General features: G+C 48.1%; 1 protein-coding gene across 3 annotated transcripts; it reads right to left on the bottom strand.

Moving 5' to 3' along the window:
- Nucleotides 1-54: 54 nt before the first annotated feature.
- cuedc1b (CUE domain containing 1b) lies at nucleotides 55-25,587 on the bottom strand. 3 transcript variants are annotated; one of them, XM_072701187.1, is made up of 11 exons: nucleotides 25,183-25,567; nucleotides 8,961-9,665; nucleotides 7,850-7,977; nucleotides 6,851-6,977; nucleotides 6,512-6,743; nucleotides 5,821-5,892; nucleotides 5,001-5,090; nucleotides 4,476-4,569; nucleotides 4,133-4,191; nucleotides 3,911-3,980; nucleotides 55-3,629 (listed from the first exon to the last, which is right to left on the bottom strand). In XM_072701187.1, coding segments are annotated over exons 2-11 (1,167 nt in total). In that variant the 5' UTR covers nucleotides 9,255-9,665; nucleotides 25,183-25,567; the 3' UTR covers nucleotides 55-3,628. The 3 variants fall into 3 exon arrangements, with proteins under 3 accessions (XP_072557288.1, XP_072557286.1, XP_072557287.1); XM_072701185.1 differs by lacking the exon at nucleotides 55-3,629 and having other exon boundaries at nucleotides 3,907-3,980; nucleotides 8,961-9,319; nucleotides 9,399-9,665; nucleotides 25,183-25,587; XM_072701186.1 differs by lacking the exon at nucleotides 55-3,629 and having other exon boundaries at nucleotides 3,907-3,980; nucleotides 8,961-9,749; nucleotides 25,183-25,581.
- Nucleotides 25,588-26,585: the final 998 nt, after the last annotated feature.

Raw genomic sequence — 26,585 nt, 5'->3', positions numbered from 1 at the left:
TGGTATGGCTAGTAGATAATGTATTAATCATTCATGGAAAAAATACAAATAAAATGGGGTACAACACATTTTTTATTTCAATAGCTAATAAACATCTTTGAAGTGTAAGAAATCTCAAATCTGGAAATAATCTTGAAATTATGACATTTACAGAGCCTTCACACATTATTAGGGGAGGCTGGAGCACACAAATTTCATCCACCCGCCGATTTGTGCTCCATTTCCCCCTGCAAATAAAAACGCAATTCTGAATTATAAACGGGATTTCATTTTAATGATATAAACTCCAGTTAATAGCTTGTTTCCGGAAGTAACCTGTCAGTCATCGAGTAAATACATATTACGCTTCGTTAAATACAAAGTCATGACTCGTCATTTTTTGCCTTAACATTTTCTCACCCACACATATAGCATACATTCTTACGAAAGGGTTATGAGCCCACGTGTAAATTGGTGCACCGTCAAATCGTAACTCCTTTCCGTACATTCGTTACTTCTGGGGAGGGATCATGTCTAAGACTTTACTTGGTGTATATACAAGAAGATCCAGGTATGAATATGGCTAAAAATGTCGGAATCGATTACCGTACCACACCGGTTGGGCTGGTACGTCGGCTCCCCAGTTTGCCTATGAAAAATATGCCAGATACGGCAGCTATAAAATCGGTCAGTGGCTAATAACTCGGATTTACAGCGCTTTGTGAACCTGTCAACGCAGGACAGATTTTTTTAAGATGCGGTTTCTGTTTAGTCTGAATGAATCCGTAGAACATTTGTATGTATGTGTCCAGAAAATTACATTTCAAAATAGATTTTTTTTAAACAAACTTCTGGGTAAAAATGAATGAGCAAATCTCGCCCAGCCAAAGTTAATCTATTGTGCTTGCACCAGATAGAGCATAAAGGTTTGCGGACGTTCCCTGAGAGGTCTATGCACCTACTAGTATGTATATGGTTGTTACAACACATACTGTCAAAATGGCTACCCTCTTCCACTTCAGTTCAGGAACAATTCATCTTTGCAAGCGGGCATGACTCTTGACTTTGCCCCCAAAAGAAATCTTTTTGTATACAAACGTCTGTCGGAAGCTTGCACGCAAAACTGTTAATCTGACATTTTTCCCTCAAGAACGATAAAACGGAATTTGTTCCCGGCACTTAGCAATTGATGTTAAGCAACGTGCAAAGGAATGCGAATGTTTTGACAGATTTATCAGCGAATGAATGGCTTTTGTTCGCTGCAGTTACGGCTGACTGGCGCGCTGATACAGATAAGTGGGGGTTTAATATCAGTCTGTATTAAACATTTCTAATAATTCTCTCAGACCAAATGCTTTTTGAAGTGGTGAGACAGGCCGGCAGCCTCATTCCTGGTCAGGTCGGATGCATCACTGAAAACATGGAGGCTACATCAGACAGACAAACATAAGCTAAGTTGCAACATATGTTAATGCAAAGAAATGCGTGTCTTTAACGACAAGAGCATCCAGTAATGAGTAAAGGGGAGCCAAAGGGGGAAGGAAGATGGGTGAATGGTTAAAATCAGTGGTGCTGCTGGGAAATGCAGAAATGTTTGAACAGCACAATGACCATCGCTGGAGTGGTGACTACGGCTGTCATACCAAGATAACAGCACCCAGCGGCAGCCCTCTGATTGGCTGCCACACAGGACGGCCCACCGTGGACCCAGCCTTCCTTCAAGCTGCCTGCAATGCAGCTGTACCCTGGGGTCCACACAGACCCATGCCGCCTGCTGCTGTACAGTTTTTAGAACTTCAAATATATTTCAGATTAATGGTATGTGCGGGTGAGACTACAAAGCCCCCCTGCTCTACAGCCTGTTCCAGGCACCTGACTCCTTCCCAATATAGCCGAGCTCTAAACCCCTGGTCAGGTTGGCGGCAACAAGGTTATTTCCGAGCCATCAGCCACGGCTGACAGTTAAAGGCGACTGCTCTCCAATCAGCTGGAGGACAGGGTCGCCGTATGGCTCCCTAGATTCCCGTGACCTGTAGCAAGCACTGCCACCGGTGCGACTGGGACTGTGCGACTGGGACTGTGCTCTTAAGCTGAACCTGTCTGTTCCCCCCCCCCCGACATTACTATACAAAACTGACCTGCATCGCTGAGAATGCCACAAGGAAGGAAACATTAGTGGCACTCCATTCAACAGCTCTGAAGGCAGAAAAAAAACACACACAGGATCTCCCATATCTATCCACAGTCTCAGTCCTCCCTGAGCTCAAATAAGGACCTGCGACAGCCACTGATCAACTAATTCACCACTGGTACTGAGACCTAGACAAAACTCTCAACTCAAATTTTCCTTATATTTGGCCAAACATTAATTTCAAAGTGATTCAATAAGGTTCTACCATTACATCCAAAGACTCTCTTAAGATTAATGCCAGTCCTCATAGAGGCATCACTTGAAAAGCCTTTCGTTTACAACAAAACACAACCATCAATAACGGGTAAATAAAACTTCTCTACATCAAAAACTCCTAGTAATTACATCAATAAGAATGTTAATACTGGTCCTATGTATAGCTTCACCCCTTTTAGATGAAAGCTTCACATAAAACTGGAAAAAAAAATTGTAAGATATGGCAGTGTAGATTTGAGGGACAGTTCGTGTAGTTCATTTTTTCCCCCCTCGCAAAGAGCTTTTTGTAGGTGCTTCTGACGGATCACCTGTCAAAACGTGGAATCCCCATAGGCTGAGATACAGTGGAATTTGGCATCGGAAAAATGAGATGCAGCTGTGAATGAACGAGGGAGGACGCAAAATACGGGTGACTTTCGGGAATACCCTCGGGCAAGGGGGGGGGGCAGGGGGATGTGCGAGCAATCAGTTCCTGGGTCCCTCCTCCCCCACTTTCTGCCAACCCCCCAGTGTTGACCGGCTCCCGGCGGCTAGGTGGTGCGAGGGGTTGGTGCCGGTCGATCTTGATCGGGCAGCTCAATGCTGCAGACATTCTACCAGTGGTTCAGATGCCCTGGCTTTGAGCTTAGTGACCCACAAAGAGGCTCTCGGTGGGGCGGGACCGAGCAGAATCGGATCGGCTGGGCTGCCGCAGCTTGCCTCTATCGGGGGCATCTGCGGAAGAGACCAGCTGGACACCAGCTTGCATGTGATGTGTTGAGTAGCATAATGCCTGACCCAAATTGTAACTACAGCCTCTACTCCCATCGGTTATGACCACAGAGTGGGGGGAGCATTAGCCTGAAGCAAATATACATATAGATAACCTAACAAATAGAATGAATAGCAAAATTTATATGGTTAAATCATATGGACAATGGCTGATAGATAATCGGGGGTGGGGGGGCAAAATAATATCAGATCTGATAACTGCATTAGTTCAGTTCTTTCAGGCGCAAAGTTCCATAAGCACTCCAAGTCTAATGCAGTTACGAAGGGGAGGGGCTCAGGCTGAGGTGGGTGGGGTCTCAGGCGGCCTCGGCTCCTCACTGGCTGGGCGGGGTAGGAGGAGATGCTTCCCGGGTCACTGGCACCGCGTGCAATTGGCTGGTCTAAGTCAGGAGGGAGGAGTCAGAGCTGCCAATAGTCACAGGGTCATTCTGCGGACACCGTGGAAACCTCGAAGTGGCAGGTCTGGACAGATCTAGATGTGAAGGGGGAGAGAAAGGATGTTAGTTAGGGGGGGGAAGGGGGGAAAGCCAATCTGACTTAAACAGATATATATTCTTAGCAAATGAATCAAGCAGTCTTGTAATAGTGATACAAATGTAAACACATTCAATTTATAAATTGCTGCAGAATGCTTTTGCTTACTTATCAAATTACCAGTGTTCATACTCCCATCATAATGAGGGTATGGAAGGAGTTAACATATGGAATTTGGGGTCAGGGGAGGGGGGGTCTGGGTGAGGGGTGGTCCCTCACCATGACAACACTTCCTTGTGGGGCTCCTCCTCTTCCTGAGCAGCTGGTCTCCTGAGCTGACCCTCCTCATCTGCAAGAGCACAAAAAAAAAAAAAGTGGTCATTGCCACAGCTTGCAGCAGCTCTAGGGTCTGAACACATGGGGGCGCCAGATGAACTCGGCAGCAGCAGAAAGTTCAGCATGTGTTGGCGGATGGACCGCAAGGACTGGCACGTCTCTTACCGCACGGGTTCCCCTCCACATCATCCAGCAGGTTGGCTGTAGAGGCAGCGATTCCCAGTCTGTGTGTGGCGGGGGCAGGATCAAGGAAAAAAAATAAAATACACCAGGGACCTATTGCCACGCTCGGCACCAAGCCCCATCTGCTAGAGGGCGAGACTCTGATCTGCTGCTATGATCCCAATCTGTGGGGCAAAGCCACACGCTCCAATTGCGGCAGGACAACAGAAGACTACTGCAATCACAGGACAGGAAGTACCGTGCGATTCCTTCCTGCGAACTGACGTTTTACAAGGTACGCAGCCTCAGCTCAGGTACCCGGGAAATGACAGAAGCGGGAGGATACGACTGGTGCTTCAGCAGCATCCTCCTCTTCCTCTTTCTCCTCCTCGTCTTCTCGGAGAAGGCTCGGGCGATCTCGAACAGCTTCTTCCTCGTCGCTGTGCATGAACACGGTCAGTGTGAGGGCTGGGCGACAATCGGCATACGTGACGGTGATTATGCTGAACCCGGAGGCTGGCTCACTCTGCCAGTCTCAGCATGGGGGGGGGTCTTTTTACAATCCACTGCAGTGTCTCCCAATTGAGTCCTTGGGGACCTAGAGACAGTCCACGTTTTTGCTGTACCAGGAGCTGGGTCCCTGAGGGCGGGTTGGGAAACACTGCTCTACTCCTCCGCACACCCAAGCAATATGAACTGTGGGTGATGCCTACGATTAACCTGGACATCCTGTCGTCTCCGTATGAACAGATCAAAGCACAGAACAACAGATTTCCGCCTTTCTACCCCTCCCGACTGCTTTGGTGTGAGAGGGAAGCCAAGCCGCAAATGTTTTATTTATTAAATACGTGACGGGAATAGGATCTCTTACATTTTCCCATGTGCTTGAGTTTGTCCCGAAACAAGGCATCTTCGGAGACAGGCGAGCAGGCTTCTCCAGAGCCGGAGGGGCAGTGCTCTCCTAGAACAAAGACAGGTGGCATGACCTACAGACACATGGACTCACGGACGCACGCAAGCAGAGCCTCCTGCCAGTTAGGACCAGCTCTCCCTGGCTCGAGCGGCTCATTTGTGGCACACGCGGGTGCAACAGGTTTGTGGGAAGTCCTGGTGGCATAGAAACCTTCAGGAAATTAGTTCAGGCGGACTTAATTCAGCCCAGCCGGTGACACCCAGAGTCGATCTGGCCCTCAGCACAGCACGACTTTCATCCCGACGGCTTGGAAGCGAGTTGCCATGGCAACCCAGAGGCAGACACACACACAGACACACAAAACCACTCCACCTCTCCAGAGGCCTGTAATCATCCCAAGCCCGACCCTGACGTATGCGCACGTCGCTCTGCGAGGTTCCCTGCCTGGTAGGCAGGCACGCGTGAAGGTTACAGACAACTGACGCAGATGGTATGAGGCGTCCTGGCACATTCTGAAGCTGCAAAATGGGCCAGAACTAAGCACACGATGTGGGAAGCTGCTGAATTGGGGAAACTGAAATAATAAAAAAAAAAAAACACGGAGCAGCAAGAAGGCACATGCATCCTCAGCCAAGGTAGGGGGCGCTGAGGGGATCAAAGACTCACCTGCAGCGCTGTACACCACGCCGCTGTCCGTCTCGACAACGGGTGCATGCACGGTCACGCACATTGGGCGTGCAGACGCAGATGCACATGCGCAGACAGGAATGATATCTACCTGCTGTGGAACTCTCCATGCTAGCGGATGAATGAGCGGACCCAGATTTCTTTGATTCATACTTCAGCCGATCTAAAACAGAGAGAGCGGATGTTACGACAGCAGATGAGAGAAACAGACAGCGCGGTCCTGGTCTTGGTGGCACCGGGGGGTGGCTTTCGTGGACTGACAGACAGCAGTGGGAACCAGACGGAGGCAATTGCTATGGGCCAGGGGCAATTAGGGGCGATCTCATACACCTAGATTAGGGTTAAGTGCGATAATGAGCCTTCATCTAAAGATGTAAAACACGTGCTGCCTTTGCCCAAAGCCAGGGGGTGCTATAAAACCCCAAATGAAAACACAATGTGCCTTTGGAATCCAAGCCTGGCATCCAATTTCATTTGGCTGGATTATGTGCGCAAATATCAAAGGCAGGGGGAGCTTTGTGGGGGATATCCAACAACTTCACCGCTGAAAGTCTGGGCCGATAGCGAGCAGGACCCCTAATTAAACAGGCTCTTGCCTGAATGAGCGGGTGAACAGCAAGCCACAGTGGGGGGGGGGGGAACCCCATTGTACTGACAGCGGCTGGCGAGAGGGGGAGTGAGCAGGCAGCTCTCGGTGGGGCTCCTGCGGGTCGGGCGACAGATGGACAAAGCAGACGGGACAGGCAGACAGACGGGGGCCGGGGGGGCCTGAGATCACGCACCTCTCTCCAGCGCCATGAGGAACTCTCGGTTGCGCTGCAGTTCCTTCATGAACTCCTCGTTCTGCAGGAAGAGGGCGATGCGCTCGTCCTCCAGGTACTGCTTCAGCTTTCGCTCCTGCTCCGTCACCGCGCCGACCGGCCCCGTCCCGGCGCCAGGTGTTGGTCGCTGGCTCACAGACGAAAGCGAGGACGACGACGATGACGACGGCTGAGACAGGCTGCTCTGGGACCCCTGAAGTAAGGTGGGGGGATGGGAGTCAGGTGACGCTGCAAGCATGTGATGAATGTAGCGTCGATGACAACAGGTGACGGCCGGTTAAATGCGAGCATCGCCGGTACCTGCATGCTGTCCAGCTGCTGAGGCAGGATGCGCAGGAAGTCGTCGGGCAGATTTCCGAGCAGCGGCGGGTTCCAGTTCCTGTAGTTGCGCACCTGCCGGGGTCCGGGGGCAGGCTGCGCCTCGAACCTGTGCCGCCAAGCAACATCATCGGCATGACAACCGCACACGCTGGGCACAACTTCACAAAGTTACTCTGGACCAGATAGAGCAGAGTCATGTGACACTTTGGGAGATTTCCCTGTGTCACTCTCACTCACACACAAACACACACAGTAGCACTATTGGGCACGAGATATTACCCGCAGTTCCCTAAACAAACACCAGATGGTGCTTTAGGAGGGCAGTGGAGTTAAAAGCTCTCTTTTTCAAGATTCAAGAAGTTTATTGTCATATACACAGTTGATTCCAATAAAAAAATTGATAAATAATGGATATCTTGCTTGAATATCCCTAAAGAGGCAAAGTGGAAGGCAGAGCAGCAAACATCCAAGCCCCCGGGGACTGAAATGCCCAGCGGAGACTCAGCACACATGGCCTGTCTCACATTTCTCCTTTTATACTTCCTTAAACAACATGTACACGTTAGAACCATGTAATGAAATTCTTACTTTGCTTGCTCACCTTCGAAAAAGTTATAAAATAGAATAGACAGTAATTAAAAAATTATAAAAATATAAGAATCATTCGATAAAGCGCACAGTGCTGAATGACATACAGTAAGAGTTGGATACGAGTATAGAGGTGGGGTTAGATTAACCTGAGCTTTTAGCATTGTTCAAGAGTCTGATTGCCTGAGGGAAAAAGCTTTTTTGCCCTTCCTTCACACATTTGAGTTAACAGACAGCCCAGCCATTACACCAGGCCCCTCTTGCTGACCTGTGATGATCATTTATGCGAAGCTCCCTAACCCTAATGCTCACATTTGACGCTACGTTCCACCGTGTGGCATCATCTTAAATTGGCATCTGAAGGTCGCTTCTACGACACCGTCCCCTTACCTGGGCGGCGGGGTGGGTGGGGGCTCAGGGTACTTCCTGTCGTAGATGTGCATGGCATAGGCTGGTGGGGAGTACACAGGTGGGGGCTCCTCGTCAGAACTGTCTGGCTCCAGTGTTCGTTCTAAAATCTGTGGGGGGGGGGGGGGGAATACAAGAAAAAAAATACATTTGGTGATAAAAGTGTAAATGTTAATTTACAAAGTTAACAGATTTAATTATCCGAGGCTGACAAATATGATTATTTATGCTTTTCCCCTCTTATTTCTCAGAGTGAGTCACCGCGGTCAGTCAGTCACAGTACCTGGGGGGCGAAGGCAGCCAGTGAAAGACAGAGTGTGGTCAGCTATTACTCACCCACTCCGCATCTGTCTGTCTAATTACTCAGAAACCCGTTACAGCTGGATAAACGGGCCGCCTGCAGACGCCGGGCCAGGACAGTATTAACGGAAAGGTTAAATGAAGCAGTCGCCTGAGGCAACAGCCATGTCAGCCCCATGAACTAGCTGTGGCGGGGGCTGCCATCTCCATGAGAGCGTGGGCGGGGGGGGCGGGGGGGGGACGACGACAGTGGCGTCCTTTCATTGGGGAGACAGGAAAGTAAACAATCACGCAAATCAGATGAGCAAACCAGGCACGGATGGGACGGGGTGGGGGGGGCGTATTCATTACTTTTCGTGTGTAGCGGCAGCCCCAGTGCCTCATGGGAAAACCATCATCGGGGGGTGTGTGGATTATTAAGGTGTCCCTACAGGAGCTTCCGGGATCTTTAACACCCTGAAGGAAAAAATCGATTGGATTCTTTCCTAGGGAGGGGGGCGTGGTGAGCGCACACAGAAAGGGGACTGTACGTGCTGACCTCCCGTCCCAGAAGAATACAAAGTGCCACTTCAAACCCATCCACTCCCACCCTGGCGCCAATGCCCTTGAAAGGATCGGGCAGAGGAAGGGGAAGCGTGCAATATAAAACAATGGAAACACGTGCATCTGGCCAGACTCTAAAGCACTGATCGACTGTTTCCACACTGAGACGAGCATAGCAAATGCAACGCGTCTCATTGTTAATGGATGATGAAAGTAGCCCCGCCCCCAACCCAAAGCCCCGCCCCCCAACCTCTGGAGGGATGCTGTCGTCCGAGTCAGAGCTGTCATCGGAGCCCTGGCCGTCGATGCTCATCTGCAGCAGCTGGTCGATGGTGGCGTCCACGGCACCGTTGTTGGAGCGCAGGACGCACTCGATGACTTCGTAGTCCATGCTGGGGAACATGGTCTTGAAGTCCTCCATGGCCTTGTTGAACTCCAGGCGCCGCACCTGCCGGGCGGGCCGGCTGTTGTTGAGCTCCCCCGCGGCCGAGCCGCCTCCCCGCGACCCACCGTTACTGCTGCTGCGCCGGAACAGACTGGTCATCCTCCGCAGCGTCGCCGACCGCCACGCCGCACGGCTCCGCCTTGCTGGCAACGTTGCCTGGGAAACTGAGGCTCTGTGTCAGGCGCCGGAACCCCCCCCTCCCTGCTTTACTTTCGCTCTTCCGTTCCCACCCCCCAAATTCACCTTCTTCTTTGCTCCGTATCTCCCGCTCGAGCTACTCCTCCATCAGGCCGACGGCATGTCAAGTCCACGGCTGTCAGAGGGCAGGCAAGCGGTGAGCCGGGGAGTCGCGCAAGTCCTTCCTTCCTCCTTTGCTGCCACGTTCTCAGTCGCATCCGACACCGTGCCGATGTGGTGGGGCTAGCAGGGTGAGCTCCACCACAGCAGGACCTTCAGACCAGAGCAGTCCCTGGCCTGAGAGACACCATTTCCAGCCTGCGCCCTCAGCACCTGCCAGTCAACAGTTATAGTGCATTTGATCTCCTCTGTTTTTGCTTATTTTAGTAACACTTGCTCCTGATCTTCAAAAAAAATCTGTATAAAACAAGACAAACTGTAAACACAACATACAGCTTTTAAATGATTGATTAATTGAAGGAAAGAAGTTCCCCAATCCCTGTATCACCCATGTGAAAAAAATAACTGCCAAAAATTACCAATAAACCAATGAACCAAATTTAAATTGATAATGTGTTAAATTAGAGTACACCAACTCGGGCCTGAATGCTGCCAGCCCCATTGAATCTACATATCCCTTAAAAAACATTTTCAGCAATATGAAGGTGGCTAAAAAGTTCCAACAAACAGCAGACCATGCCTCAAATCAAAGGAAATTCCAGAAGACATGAAAAAACGAAAGAAAATTACAGAAATAGATCAGTTTGGGAAAGGGTTAAAAAGGCAATTTCTCAACCTCTGGGACTGCACCGAACCACAGTGAGAGCAGAACTTCACTTTCAGCATTTGCGTGCCTTTCTAGCTGAGCTCTGCTAAAACGTTTAGCTGGACACGGAGAATAAATAAAGATGAAGGGAGACGCTCATGTATGCAACGAGAGGTGGCTAATCTTTGCAAGGATTTCCTTACATGTGAGAGCATGAGAATTTGCGGAGTTTAATTTCGATGACCCTAATGCCAATGACCCTCCCCAACGTAGAAGCACTGGGCGTTCACCCAAGCGACAGGGTAGTCAGCTGGGAGGCCTTATGGCACCAGGGGGACCAGCACTGCAACATGGACCAAGCAGCCCCTCACAGACTCATCTGGTCAACACCTGCAGAAGGCGCATCGATGACTCAACGCACTCATCGCAGTAAAAATACAGAAGTGAAGAGGCATGCATCCCAGATGCTATGACCCACTGCTGTGAGCCACGTTCCCGCCGACGGGCTGACACCCGTGGGATGTGCTCGCGAGCGACGGCGGAACAAATGCTCGAAAACTGCTGCCTCTACATATTGCGTGCACTTGTTCAACACGGGGACCCTGTCCAGCAGTGCTGTGTGTCACGCAACTACGAAGTAAACAAGACTAACCGGAGCCAGGAGACACATTAGGAAAATGCTGCCCACCACATTCTACATATTCACTGAACACTATGCAATAGACACCCCCAATAGACAAAAATATCTAATTTCCGCACTTCAGTTTCCACACTTGCACTGAACCGTATCAATTTGAACAAAATTCCCCAAATTCCTAAACTTTCAGCAAACTCCCGGGATACGGGGGAGGGGGCAAAGACAGAAATAACAGACCAATGAAGGAAGAGCGGCCAACGCCATCTGCTGAGGGAAGCCTTCCCTGAAACTCAGAAGCAGAGTCACGGCGATATCACGTGTGGCGCAGCACGTCTACACGGAACTCCCCCACCGACTCCATGAGGCAGCCTCCTCTCCATATAGTTAACTCTTACTTGCACAACAGATGAGTCAGCTTTTGAAGGCAGGAGCCTCTAGCACCGATCCAAGTATTTTTTTCCACCGTTAAGAGTTAGAGGCACCCTAAGAGTCCTAGGGTGTTGGCTGCAAGCTTCCATTAACAGGAAGACTGGAATGTGGAGAAGGCGCCCCCCCCGGCCCCCGCTCCATCCCCCATCCCATCTGCCCGTGCCAGGGAGAGAGCTCCCTGCGGTCAGGGACTGCTCCTAGGGGTGCCAAGCCCCGAGGCGTCTGCGTAGACGCAGTCACAACTGCCTGGGCATCAGGTCTGCACACAGAGGTTCATTAAGTGTAAACACCGAACTCTGCAGCCTGTGCTGTTCAATCTGACAGTGTACCAAGGTGGAGTCTAATTGGAGGATTATCCATCCATGTTAAATCTTTCACTTCTTGGTCATCTCAAGCAAGGCAACATTATGTTTTTAACATCCAGTTATAGCATCTCTTCCGGAGAATCTGGAGTGGAAACCGGGCAACCCTGCATCTGTCCATTCGCTCCCCCTCCCCCGATCAGACATGCTGGATTAAAAGGCAGCTGCAGAGCGGCCAAGGAGAGAGACAGCGACCACGATGACAGGAACCCACCCCTGATGAGACAAGGAGCTCACAGCGGGTGAGCCGGGCACCGCTCAGCCCCCCCGGGGCCAACGCTGGTACACGGGGTGGGGGGGCATGGCCACGACGGCGCCTCCGAGGCAGCACCTCCGAGGCAGCACCTCCGAGGCAGCCAACTGCTTTGACACGCTGCAGGGTGTCCGACACTGGGACTCACCTCCCTAGACAAGGGAGCGCGAATCTTTAGGAAGTAGGAGGAAAATGACCCCTCATCAGCTAATGGAGTAGTATTAACTCTCTCTGTGTGCAAACAGGGAGGAAATTCATACTTATTCCTCCGGCCTTGATCAAACAGACTCTAATCAGCACAATTCCACAAACAGTTAATTGATTTTTCAAACCATGCAAGCAGCTAGGGCTATATTTATGGAGAAACCTAAGATATATAAAAAGCTCATTATTATAAAAAAATACCTGAACTACACATCAATAACGAGATTATCTATAAAGTTAATATAAAAATCCTAAAAAAGGTGCATCACAATATCACAAATAAATGGCACAGGAAAGAATCGGGCCTGAATCTAAAAAGGGATTGATGGATAACAGGAAGGCTTGTTGCCTGTTTCAGCTCACAGACAAAGGGCTGTGATTGGCGGCTCGGCGCTCCATCAGGAGTCTGAGGACCCAGTCACCCCTCCCCCCCCCCGGTCTTTTCCTCAGTTTCGATTGCTCCATACCTGCCTCCCACCATCCCCGATCGCTAAGCCAGATCAAAAGCTTGCAGGCATCCCCACGCGATGACCCCAAAGTCAGCGTTCAGTAGTTAAATCCGGCCTCTTGGCATGGACCTCATTATATGTCCTGGAGCCGTCCAGGACCGAGCCACGCTCCAGGAGCTCGAAACCTTCTCTCCACAGTCGAGAGGAGCCAAGCTGCAGCCTCCGTCGGTGCTGGAGGTCATTCGCCCCTTCCGGGGACACACAGGATGGAGCACTGGGGGACGGAGAGGCGCCGAGGGAGAGTGTGGCCCAGGTGAAGGGAAGAGCAACCAAAGACACGAAGAACAGCGTGGTGTTACCGCGCAAGGAGAACTGCCAGACGGCGCTAACGGGCCGCCGTTCACATCATACCCTCTGCCCGTCTCTGCGGAGTGCCCAGCAGGACGACAGCGGGCCTCCCATCCTGCTTTGCGGCAAAAAGAAAGGCACGGAAATGGGATTTCTAATGCTGACCTGGTTTGGCGTGGAGAGAGGGGGGAAAAAAAAAAAAAAAAAAAAAAAACAGGACGTTGCATGATAATGGAAGACTTAATAATTGCGGCGCCTCTTCCGCGAGGTGCCCGGGGGGCTCGGTGCGCCGCGTCCTTATCAGCTGCCCACTGGGGGGGGCAGCGTAACTAGGTTTCTCAAAAACACAACAGCGATTTGCCCTTGGATGGAGCACGACTGCTCCTCTCCGTTCATATATTTAACCAGGTGAGGCCGCTGGGGCATTAAACCCCCACCTTCACCGTCCCCCCTCCCATTTTACTGTAAGGAGACGCCACACGCTGTTCGCCTACAGCCTCCCGGTCAAATCGAAACGATGATGGACCGCCGTGTCAAACCGCTGTGGGGGTGGAACAGATAGCGGATTTAAGACGGGCCGCCCCCACATCAATTACGCCGTGCCACACGAGAGTCAACAGTGCCGGGGTTGGGGGTGGGGGTGGGGGTGGGGGCGGGGGGTGCACTCCATTCTTGAGTCTCCTCCTACACACAAGTGCTTCCCTGTCTGAAAACATCACTTCCTGTTCTCAAATCCATCGCACGCTGAGCTGGTGGGGTACTGCCTCCCTCCCCCTCCCCCAACGAGTACTCCTTTATTCGCACAGTGCTGTATTAATCTGCACCTAAGACCCAGCTAAATTTAGCCTGTAGATCAGTGGCTCTTTGTCCCCTTCCCCCTGCACAGAGGCTGCCCTGGCGAGCAATTTTTGTCACACTGAGGCTAATAGGAGGAGGAAACACAAAGTAAATTCAAATCTACTATCCAGCCTTGATAGGACCACAGAGAACGGCTAAAAGAAGCAGGGGCCTTATTTAGACGCACACAGGAACTACTAATATGTCTTATTTTCGCCCCTCTTTAGAACATAGCCGTAGAATTTGTGCACACCGGAAATCCCCACGCACACATCACCCATTAAAACTTTACAGATTGGCTTTGAATCATTTTGTCAAGAAACTAAATTGAACAGACACATAAATGCCACAACTGCAGGAAAAGCAAAAAAGTAATAATGTTTCACGGCTTGTGGCTCACGCCCCTGTAAGCCAGACGATCGTTACCATATTATTACAGAGCCCGCCTGCCGCATGCGTTGCTCCCAGTGCAGCTAATTCATGAACGCTCCGTCCCCATGGTTACGGGGCCCAGCTCACTGTCTTGCGCCAACATGGCCGCCGTTGACCCTGGATGGCAACTTATGGGTGGGATGACCTTCCCGCACTTCCACCCATGACCAGAGCAGGCACACCATCTCTGAGGATTTGAGGTGCAACTCGTATGCCAGAGTTTGACCACAATGTGGTGGCGGCCATCTACTTTCCAAGCAAAACTTTAGAACTTTAACAAAATACAAGGTACTCTTTTTTAACAAAAGCTGATTTTCATTAGTTACTGGAGGGAAACAAAAAAAAAAAAAAAAGATCACTGACACGGATGAAAATTCCAGGATGGCTCTCTGTGGCTGACTGTATGTTCAGGGTCCCACAAGAGAGCTGCAGATCCAGGCTCTATCAAGCGCAGCTTCTTCGCTCTCGAGTGAAATGCCAGGCAAGCAAAACACATGCAATTACCGCGAGCGAAACGTGAATTGACAGCCAGTGGACCACAGTGCCAACGTCAACACAGGCAGCCCTGGTCTCAGGCTTCCTGTTGACCCCCCCCCCCCCATAGGCACATTTATCACCCCCCGCGCATTTACCGAAACAACATCATGCATTTTCCGGAACATTTTAACGATCCCCCAAAACTCATAGCATCCGGTAAGCTTCCTGCTTAAACTACTCTGACCTAAATGCATACAGCAATCTCGGGGGGTTTTGTAAGCGATCTACGCCCAGAGGATTGACGCCTTGCTGAAGTTGTGGCTGTCCCAGCATTAGCGGCCCGCTAACAGCTCACACCTAGCAGGGCCGATATCACGGCAAAGACGTCACCTGCCTCAAGTCAGGATTTCACTGACCTCAAGGACGGGTTCATGTCTATCCTACACAAAGAATCTCCGCAGGACTGTTGCATCCACAACTGATTACACACCTCAGAGAAGCCATTTCCTCCTCCTGAACAGTTTCTTTACCCAAAGCGTCACACATCTTCAGAGTCAGACGGTGCCTGAAGCAACTGGGATTAAGGGCCTTGCTCAGGAGCCCAACGGTGACAGCACTTCGTGACCTTCTCATCACAGGTGCAGCATCCAAACCCATCGAGACACCGCCACCTCACCTCCTGAGTATACATTTTTTTTAGTAGATGGTTAAAATAACAACGAATAATTAGTATGTCAGACATACCATACATCTTACATCACCCTTAAACTGAGCACCGCTTCAGACATGAATGTAGTCACCCTGATCCTGTAACGTACAAATTTTCAGCATCAGGAATCTGGTTCTGTGGTTTTTGACTCACTGCTTTGAAGTTCAAACGAAGGCAAACAATCACTCCTGGGGTTTACAGTTTTATGCTCAGTCAGCGAAAGGTCACGTTGATGAAATAATTATTCGCAAATGGCGAAGATCAGGATCGGGGAGATGCAAACATTGCCAAAAAGAACCCAGATGAAAGCAACCGGCGGGAGATCTTTTCAGATCGGGTGACCGTGAAGGCAGAGTTAACACTCCACTCACCCCCTGCAGAACCTCAAAGGGTTCATGATCTCCTATCATCAACACAGAGGAGCAGGAGTCAAGCCTGACCCTCCAAATCAATCACCAATATCACATCCAATGTTGGAAAAAAGGCAACAGTTTTGACACGGTCTTTGACATTGCCTCAAAAAAATTCTCAGCACCATCTATTTTTAAAAAGTTTTTAATGAGGTGTTGGGGAATATACCTAGCACCCATAACACTAAGCCCCTCCCCCCCCCCACCAAACCACTGCCACACACGGAGCGCTCTGAGCTTCACCACGATACATATCATAAAAAATTAACGACTTAATCAAAACTCACATCCTGCCTGCAATGTGGCGGAGAGCCAAGAGGCAGCCAGCTGTCATAAGGCAGGGACGAGGCCACCCGCAAAACATAACTGAACACAAAGCCGGCACCTGACTCATCAGAATGGGGGAGTCGGGGGGGGGGGAGAAACGTCAGTCATCTAGATCATGATTTTCAGACAGAGAGATGCATGCTCGGATAAAGGCCGACATCATCGCAAATTAACGTTTCGCTGACACACTGGGATGGTCGCAGTTATTGAAAATGGAAGAGCTTGGATTGGATCATGAGCACAACCTTGTGTATCAAAGGCAAAAAAAACTGAGGATTCAACAGCGACGGCTGTGATCAATCACATTTTTTTATGGTTCACATCAGGCCATTCGGCGCTAAAGAAGTTTTTCCGGAACAAGCGATCACATCAGCACCTGCAAGCTCTCCACAGGTCACTACATTTCTGCTAAACTGCTGGTCGCCATTAGTGTAATATTGCCCAAATGGACATGTGCAGCAAGCACTAGCTGGTCACTGAGGCAACAACAAAGGAGCACTTTTTATAAAAGTGTAAGAACGACACAAACTGGCACCTCGGTCTTAGGGGGGACCACAATATCGATCCTGTAGACACCTGTAGACTTCTTAGAAATCAACCATGAGACGGCACAGATGTCCCAAAACCCACTCAAAATGACAAGGGGCATTCAGATGACACAGGCGTTTCACCCCCCCTAACATAAACAGCATGTAGTGTGAAAACGTGATACAGGCGAGTGATCTAGGCAGTGATTCTGTGATTCAATGGGTCAGATTTCCAATAATATCTCACCAAGGCTGCTGCGATTTCTCAGATGCCCGGTAAAAAGGGACTCTGATGGTAACGGAGGACAATACGGCCTTTATTGTTCTGGGAAACAGGTGCTCAGGAAAGAACAGCAGTAGATAACTAGAAATGTCATCTGCCAAAACCAAAAAAAAAAAAAAAAAAAAAAAAAAAAAAACTCTATACAGAGTTGCAATTTGCTGTACCACAAAAATGTTACTTTCAACTATGTATCGATAACTAGTTTTACATTGTAAATGTAACCCATTATTAGGGAAAACATAAATGCAATGCCAACTGTCAGCAATAAAAGATACATTTATAGATCATTCATGCACGCTATGCTACATTAAACAGGATATGTGGAATAACCTTACACGGCATATTGCAAATATTCTGATTAGAGACATTACGTGGGAGTTCACCATCTGAATCCAGTCGACAGTTCAACAGGCCATTTTCAAAAGAGGAATTTCAAGGGTGGTAGCATTCAAGTGAGTGATCACCAATTAAAGCTGCTCTCAGAAATATTAATGGAATCCCCCTATGAACCATCAAACATCTCTCTCATCAAGCTAGTTTTTAAGTAAAGGCTCACAGAAGTGATGCAGGGGAAGGACTGAATGTGAAAAATAGAGTATACAGATTGTTCAGCAAACAAGGAATACGGTCAACCATAACCGCTCTTATTCATGGGTCACCTTGGCAGCCAGGGGGCTTCCGGGTCAACTGAGAAAACAGAGCGGGGGGGGCCTTGGCCATTGCTTTCTGTACAGGTTGGAATATGGTTGGGGGAAATTTCGCAGTTCTGTTTCTGCCGAAGGCGTCAACTTCGCAGGTCCTATAACATACAGCACTCTGCATTACTAAATTTAGATTGAGACAGACTTTATTGATCACGGGGGAAATTCTGGTGCATACAGCAGCAAGAACATAGCACACAGAGGAACATACATGTAGTGCCAAACAGACACGGAATAAAGACACAAATAATGCAAACAAATAAATATGTTGCAAACAAATTAAACAAAAATAGACAAATACCCTGATAAACAGAATATTGTGATACTAGCCATATGTTTAAATAAGAATAAATTCTGTTCAAATAAATTACGTGCAATTACAACAGAAATGCCTTTTAAAATGTCAGCCTGGCCATGATTTTGCAATAATTTGGTATGAGCTGGAGTTAAAAAATACTGTGGTAAGACAGCCATGCTGTACTTATGCTCCTGCCAGGGAAAAAAAGAAATCAAATTCTTACAAAATTAAGGCAAAAAGTTCAGGCAAAATTTATTTTTTTAACCCAGTGCATTATCACAACACAGGTGTTGGCAACTCCTCGTCCGGCTATAAAAGCACCAGATCTTTCTAACGCCTGTTCGACACTCGCCTTAATGCACATAAAGACCAGATGACAACAGATTACTGGAGGGTTTATTATCCAGGTTTATAACACAAGATAAACAAGAACGGGCATTAGGTAACAGCTGCTAGTGAAGAGAGGCACAAACATCAAAGACATGCAAGAGCAAAAGGAAGGAATAAAGTCCTATTTAGGAAGATTCACAAGCACTGCAGCTTCTACACACTTAACCCCAATAAAAAAGAGAGAGCAGGGGAAAAAAAACCTTAACAGTCAGTCAATGATAAGACGCAAATAAACAACCGTAAAGACAAAAGGGTTTGACAATTTTTAGGTTGAAAATAAACACTGCACTCTCAAGCAATATTCACTAAGGATTGAAATAGACCTATTTATTTTCTGCCTTGCTAATGATTCTACAAGCTTTGTGCCTTTCCACTAAATTTCAAACAAATGGCAAAGAAAAAAAAAAAAAAAAAAAACAGCAAGAGAGGATGTCATTTACCGGTGATCTGGAGCACGTGGCTGGTGTTTTGTCAACAGTGGAGGGATTGTTGACAAACAGCCGTAAACAAGCACATTTGGGTGAAATCGGAGGGGGAGGGTGGCTCCTGCAAGACTCTCGCTGCCAGACATCCTAGGGGGCCAGGCCAACCAAGCCGCCTCGGCAACGGAGCCAGGAGAGTGTAATCCATTGCATCGACGCTTCTGCGGCATCAGGCCACCACCCCCATATCGGCAGAAGGGCCAGGGGTGGGTGACGGCAGAGATGGTCTATGTGAGGGGCACTTGCAGGGGCCCATGTGATAGGGCTACCGCCCAGGGGGAATAGGAGGTTGAACGCGGCAGGACTTTGGTACACCGTTGGGGGGGGGGGGGTCACACGTCACATAAACTCATTAAGCGACCGAAAAAGTTGCCCCCCTGCTGAGCCACACAAGATCTACACTGAGCCAACAGAACCTTGGTCCCACCCAGGACCCCGTGGGAGGGCATTTACTGGGGAACCTGTTTGCGGAATTGCACTGAACTGTGCAGAAACGCCATGGCTAAAATCGCAAAGACAAATAAATAAATTTAAATCTGCCCCCGTTGCACAAACACAGCGATCTTTTGTGGCCCATGGTGAGGGGAGAGACAAAGCGGGCAGTCAGGCACGCTCCAGATCAAAACAGGGCACAATCCTGACATCCCACAATCCCACTGTTCAGCGGCTGCTCTCAGCAGCCAGATAGAGGCGCAATGGGCAGCAAATCATCAGAGGAAAATCAAACCCCCCCCCCCCCCCCCGGCATTTGCCTTCTCCCATCCTGTGGCCTGCTTTTGTCTGTTACACATTCTGTAAAAACTAATGATGACAATAATGATTTTAATAGAGTCAGTGTGGGCCATCTGTCATCCTTCACCCCAACTCCCAAGAAAGGCGGGGGGGGGGGGGGGGGGGCGAGACTAAAGAGATTCCTTAGGTCTATGCCAAACAAAATGACAAACATACCCTACTCCGTCTAAGACAGTGAGAGCGGACCCCTCACTACCCTGTGGCCATGTGTCCCCCCCTCCCTGGGGGGGTGCTTCCAAACCACTCAGCACTCCCAAATTTGGGCCCAAAATGGATAATCGTGCTCCAAATACAGCAACTGGCGTTTATAAAAACAACAGCAGCCTCTGCCAACAGTAATAATCCGTAGTACACTACAAAAACAGGGCAGGACGAGGGCAACGATGTAGGACATACAGAGGTAGAACATCATCCCGGGATGACTTACACCCATTCCAGTGTCGCATGACTGAGGAAGATTTGGATGGACAATGAATTTGTTTCTGCCCAAGACATGAATGAGTTATCCATCAGTCTTCTTACTACTTATAAAGTAAAGGGTCACCGAGAGCCAAGCACCTATACTAGGAAGCTGAGGACAAGGCAGATGGACGCCCCAGATGGGACGTTAGTCTACTGAAGGGTAGACACACGTGCACAATGGGTAACTTGTACTCTGTCTTTTGGCTGCCAGGGGCAAAAACCTGCACAAAGGAGAAGCCACAAAGCAAGCAAGGGATTTGAAATGCCAACCTTCGAGGGCACAGTGCTACCAGCTGAATGACGTGTTAACAGCAGGGGAAAAACAAAAAGTCATGGAATATACATCGGACACCAGATCTCGCTTATGGTCGGAGAAAGAGAGCTTCTCTGCAGCGTGACCTTCAGATGTGGACACCCCTGAGAGCGACCTCATTTTCACTGCCAGTGTGGAAAATAAATAAGAAAGAAAATAAAAAGAAATCGTTAGCAAGAAGACAATTAGCGGAATTTCACTGAACAGCAGCCATTGGTGAGGCAGCACTGGCAACTGCTCAATCCTTGCTAACAAACTACTGCCAATTGGGTGGGGGGAGGGCAAGGAAATAAGCATGAAACAAAGCAGGGTCAAATCAAGCATTTACACAGGACACCTATGGGGACAGGAAGGGGATCTCGGCTATCAGGACCGGGGAAGTCAGCAGGGAAAAAGCCCCCCTTCTAGCCTTCCTCTCATTTTCTTCCTTCCTCTTACTGCAGACCTTCACAATAAGAGAGGAAATTCCCTAGAGGTGTCACATGACTGTCAATTGCCAGTGGGAGGGGCTCCGACCAGATGGGGCACAGTGGGTTTTTTACCTTCCCATCATCCTGTGGGAGTGCAAACGCAGCAGATCACTGAGCAAACAAGGAAGGGTATCTGCTGTCCAAGACAAGCAGCGGCGGAGAATCAATCGTCAACGCAAATGACCACGTCTCTGCTACTGTATATAGCTTACAGAGTAATACTTTGCTACGGGGCTGAATGATTTATCAATTTAAAATCGAAATTGCGATTTGAAACTACGTGATTTAGGATATGCATTATACAGCATGTCTGACCCAGGGTTTAAATATGTATATGCTGGGTCACTAAATACTCCAGGTATGTACACATGGGTTATAAAAGTAAACACTGGTTGGAAGCAATTCATATCTTCTCCTCCTTGCATTAGAATATAGACCAGTTAATATTTTGATGGTATCTCATGTGGTAATGCTGCGTCACATGTTTTAAATCTGCTGAACTCTGAATATTGAACTGAAGCTGGACTTTTAAAAAATGATTTGTCAGAAAAATCACTATTATATATTTTTCCAAATCATTCAGCCCTGCTCTCCTTACCAAACATGCATTGCGGCTCTGCACCAAAACTTGCCAATCACAGAGAGGCTCTTTAGCAGCGCCTTACGGAAGGGCGAACGCGCCAAGCTGCTCTGGAGAAAAAGCGCCTGGCAGGTAAAGTGGATGGAGCCTTGAACCGGCAGCTGAAAAGGCCGATTTCTATTCATCCGATAGCATTAGCATTCACACTGGCTGCTCGCGTAGGGCAGAGGGCGGAAGGACAGCTCTCTCTGCGCCAACACTGCCAGACAGACTGGGCCTGGGACTCAAGGAAAAACAAGCCCGCAATTGGCAGCGGGTTTCTGTTCTTAATCCAGTCTTGTGTGGCATGGAGAATTTAAAAAAAAAATAAAAAAAATGGAGGCTCATCTCAGTTGAGAAACCGACAGCGTGGGAGGACGAATTATGGGCCTTGATCTCAAAGTGGCATCTTCACAGGTATGGTGGCCTCTTATGACGGCTGTGTGGGCAGGCGTGAAGCGGTCGGGTGCCTCCCACAGTCCCCACCCCCATCCCGGACCCCGTCCACTGAATCTTGGCACCCGCTGGCCTCCCAGACCTTCTGCCGCATGCTCTGCATTTCTCGGGGGCCCTTCTGCCTCTGCGCTCTTTCGGAAAATGGCAGCATCTCCGCAGACATGGAAATTCCCCCCCTCCCCTTAAGTATAAGATACTACACAGTGAATTAGTTTAAAGGGACCAGACTCTTCTCAGGTACAGCATTTACACAAACACTTGGACCTCACTATCCCTTCCTGAAGAAACACCAAACCCAATGTATAGCCAACACTGGCCAACGGCCAAAGGTGTGTGCAGGATAGGTCCTAGACACGAAAAGTTTTTTTGCTTTGGTTTCCTTTTCTGACATCTGTCCAAAACATTTAGTAAATGTATAACATTAATCTCCACTATTAACTGTTACTGTCATATTCATGATTATAGCCGTTATTCTTTCCTTGTTAAATGTTCGTCAAACACTGTGATTCCTCTACCACGCAAGCCAGCACTGAAGTATAACTACAAATGACAGAGCTCTTCTAGGGGAGGGACGACCAAATGTTTGAATGACCACATCCGCTTAGGGACATTCGCAAAACATTCATCTGTTCCCTATACAACCCACTTGTGCAATACTACTTATTTTTGAGCAGTTACTTCAGAATTCCATGCAATACTTTCCCTGACATTCTTTGCATTGTCACCGTTTATTGTCATCTGTTACTGTACATTAATGTCTAAATGTCTTTTTATTGTCTAAATGTGTGTATTGTGCTACTGTGAACCTGTAGTTTCCTTCAAGATAAATAAAGTACCTATCTTTATCCAAAGGAGTCACATGTTCCAGTTCGGGTTAGTGGCATCTGTCCTGCGGGGTGGGGGGGGTGGGGGGGGGCAGGGTACGGCACGTCGCCCAAATAGCAGCAGGTGACGCCGGTGAACCCTGACAGACGTAGGTTTATTAATAGTCGACACCAGGAAAAGAGGGGGAACAAGGCAGCCTGTGGCAAAGGGGCAGGGGTTGGCTAGCCTAGCATGTCCTACCTGTTCCCTCACTGCCAAACTAACAGTGAGGACAGGGATAACCTGGGGCATGCGGCCTTCGCCAATCAGACAGTACAAAGGACACCCATAACACAACTGCCTAAGCAGGCACCAAGCGCAGACCTCAAGGAGTACTGACCAAAATGCATTTCATATGTTCTGGCAGGTAGGTGGGCAAACTGACAGTCAAATCCAGTCACCAAGTCTCCACCTGTGGACCCGTGCAAAATACCACCCCCCTCCCACTTCGGCGACAACATAACCAGCTAAATAGAGTTGGTTCTCACGCTCAACCCCGGGAGGGCTCCTTGTGTTTACTTGTTTCTGTCCCAGCCAATCTGTTAATTAACTGGGTCTGATTTCTTATGATTAAACTCAGTCCATATTTTTTCTTGACATCTTTGTTTCAATAAACCTTAAAAACATAACATAACAATTAAAATGGCGCAGCTCGATAGTTCACTCCCCTTTAAATACCAAGTAACAGATTTTCTCATAATTAAATAATTTTTTCTATTGCTTGAGGTACAAAAACATATCAGACCAACAAATGATTTTTAAATTTACAAAAACAGCCTCATTACTGAAGCCCACTCATGATATCATGGCCACACAAACGTTCTTCCTAGGACTTGCCTGAGAAACATCACTTTGTATGAAAAACAAAAGTGAAGAGCAAGAAATCACCAGTGCGTCTATTCCTCAGGTTAACCATAGATTTAAAAAAAAAAAAAAAACACACACTCATTTTATAGTTGTGTCTACTCAGCTTTGGGTTATGCTCTCTGATAGGCCAAATACTCCCCAGGCTAAATACTTCAGAGCATCTTCCAGATGCAGTTAGAGAGTATTCTACAGCAATGCCTTTAACGCATCAGAGCAGAGGCTAAACGTGGATAACAGAGTGTCTGCATTAAGAAACTGCTGACAGGGTAAACGGCACAGAGACCGATGCATCACTATCTGGTCCTACAGGTACGACTCCTGTTGCCCCAGAAATGCGGCCAAGCCAAACATTTGCAAAGTTTCTCACCACACCAGTAACAACGGAAACGGGGCGAACTTAAACATGGCAGTCGTCAAAGGGGATGCCACAGATGCTTAAAGAAAATATGAACTGCAGCAGAATCAACAGAAGTGTTCTATTATCTGAAGAGAAATAAAAACAGAAATTAAATTTATTATGCTTTTGAGAAATCCAGATTCCTCTATAAGACCATCATCCCCTAGGACTACACCTGAACCACTTCTTTTAGTAATATTATAACGATAACACTGCAAGTTGGACTTCTTCCATAAACCCTGCAGAGTCAACGAAACTTTGACAGGAAAAGTCTTTGCGGCCACGAACAGCCACGTTGGCTATTCTCTTGGTTGTACAGCCATGATTTATGAGAAAGTATCTAAGCGGGGTATTTGAGGAAAGGGTGCTGGTTATTTCCCCTCCTCCGCCCCCACACCATATCCCTTTGTAGATGTACATAAATACTGCTGTGTGAAACTATCATTCTGATAGCAGCGGCATCACATTCGTCCATGAATTGAATGCAACCCCAGTCCCCGGTACAGCCCTACCGTCCATTTAAAAAAAATGCAGCTTTACAATAAGACGTTAACAAATGCGTATTTCTTTAATTAAAAAACTGAGAATAAGTGAATTGTGACCTAAAACGAAGCTGTCCATATACGACACGCAAACCTAATTAAATGCCCAATAAGATTACATACACCAAACCAGGAAAAGCACGACAACAATTTCATATTAAAGGCTAGCAGGTCGCATAAGCTGGCACACCGCTATGGGGAGATGTCACCCGACAGGGCTGCAAGTTAACGGGAACAATTAGACCGAGTCGCGATGAACATGTTTAAGGCCGTAGGGAAGAAGAAAAGGAAAAACGGGACAGCCTAAAGCCCGCGGCCGGACTGGGAGCGCTGGTCAGGGCTGTACTCTCACAGGACACGCCGCTGGGTGGGGAGATGAACACCGAGGCCTTTTTTTGTTCACCTAACACTCGGTACTTTGCAGGTAAACACACATACACACACGGCCCGACCTCGTTTGTTTATTAATTATTATTATTTTATTTTTTTTTACTGGGCTACGCTCACCAAACAGCCGCTTCCGAGGGAGTCGCCTCGAGTCGAAAGTGGCCGGACCCGTTTAACTTACTGGGCGCCCGCTTCGCGGCGCAGTCAGCAAGCCGCCGAGATAACCGGTAACCACCGGGAGACGAGCGGCTAGTTAGCGGAGCAGCCCGCGACCCCACGAAATCCCCGAGTGCAGCGAAAATAAAAGAAATAAAATTAGGAAAATGAAGCGAATGACTGCAGACCGACAAGCCCACTTACCAGAGGGGACATCAAAAGAGCAGCTTCCCAGAAAGGCACGGCGTCCCCGTTTGCAAGAGCATTATATTAGGCGGTTAGCACCGACGAGCGGCTGCTGCTGGCCGGTGGTCTCCGGCGTCTCTCTCTCGGTCGAGCGGCAGTGAGTTCGGGCTGGTTTTTTAAACCTCTTCCCCCCCCCCAGACCCCACGAGGCTCCGGTCGCCTCTCCTGCTCCTGCTAGACAGGATAGTTAAAAATGCTCAAAAAAAAAAACACCATGGAGGTGGGGGGCAAAAAGTGCTGTTCTGTTTTTTTCTGTTACCGCTGCGAAGAAAAAAAATATAAAAAATAAAAACAAAAGAACCAGACAGCATCCTAGTGGTGAATGAGGGGAATTGCAAGTGATGCGGAGGGGGCGCGGGGATTACGGATAAAGACGGGAATGAAGCCGTCCCACACAAAGACGCCCGCTATGAATGGCACTGAAAACCGCTTTAACGAGTTCCCCATTATTTCACTTTCTGGCAGAATTTTGTAACCTCTTTGCCTTCACGTAAGTAGTCTTAACGTAATGGTCATATTAAAAGGATACTTCGTCTGAAAATAAGTACATCGATTGGGTATCATGGCAATTAACATAAAATGGGCTTATTTTATGTAGGCTAATAAAAGTGCCGTCATTTGTCTGTTGACTTTATTTGTTGTGCTTTTCCAAATTTTTGTTTCTCAGAGTCAGATAAATTAAATCATGATGGAGCAACCGAAGAAGCTGGTCATGGACTGAAAACTATTAATGGTAACAGTATTTTTGTCCGTTTTTAAGTGATTAACCTTTGTGGCCCCCTTACTGAAAGCGAGCTCCCATAGTTAACATCTAATGATGCATAAAATTTGTATTTATTAAATGCAGCTATTGTTGTGTAATGCATGAGACAAATATCATCTTCGTTAACTGGCAAGCACATTCTTTTTTCCATGCAATTAATGTAAATTGCAATAGTTTAACACACACCACAATCTATAACATGGCTTTGATTTTTTTCTTCTTCAAAGAGCGACTAATTTAAAAGAACTATCGTGCCATGCTAAATAGGCTAAACTTGTTTTCATTGCATAGCATAAATGTTTTCAACAGATACTAAAGAATAAATGAGCATTTTCTGTTGTAAACTCCAATTCTTAATGTATCCTTTTAGTCTGAACATTAAAAGATCTATAGAAGCTAGTCGTGTGCTTTTTGAAAGGAACCTAATTGCATCACACATGAAAATATCAATAGCCTACACCTTTTAGCTTGTGTAAATATGGTTAAACTTTAGGATGTAGTTCTGTTAATGGCAGAAGATTGTCTATGAATGAATACATGTGTATGAAGTTGATTAGTTCTTGCGTATCACACACACGAGCATCAGTATTTTGCATGT

This window comes from Paramormyrops kingsleyae, chromosome 17 (genome assembly GCF_048594095.1).
Source record: "Paramormyrops kingsleyae isolate MSU_618 chromosome 17, PKINGS_0.4, whole genome shotgun sequence".
Lineage (NCBI taxonomy): Eukaryota > Metazoa > Chordata > Actinopteri > Osteoglossiformes > Mormyridae > Paramormyrops > Paramormyrops kingsleyae.
The sequence above is the reverse complement of the archived record's forward strand: the minus strand, read 5'-3'. Positions and strand labels throughout refer to the sequence as shown.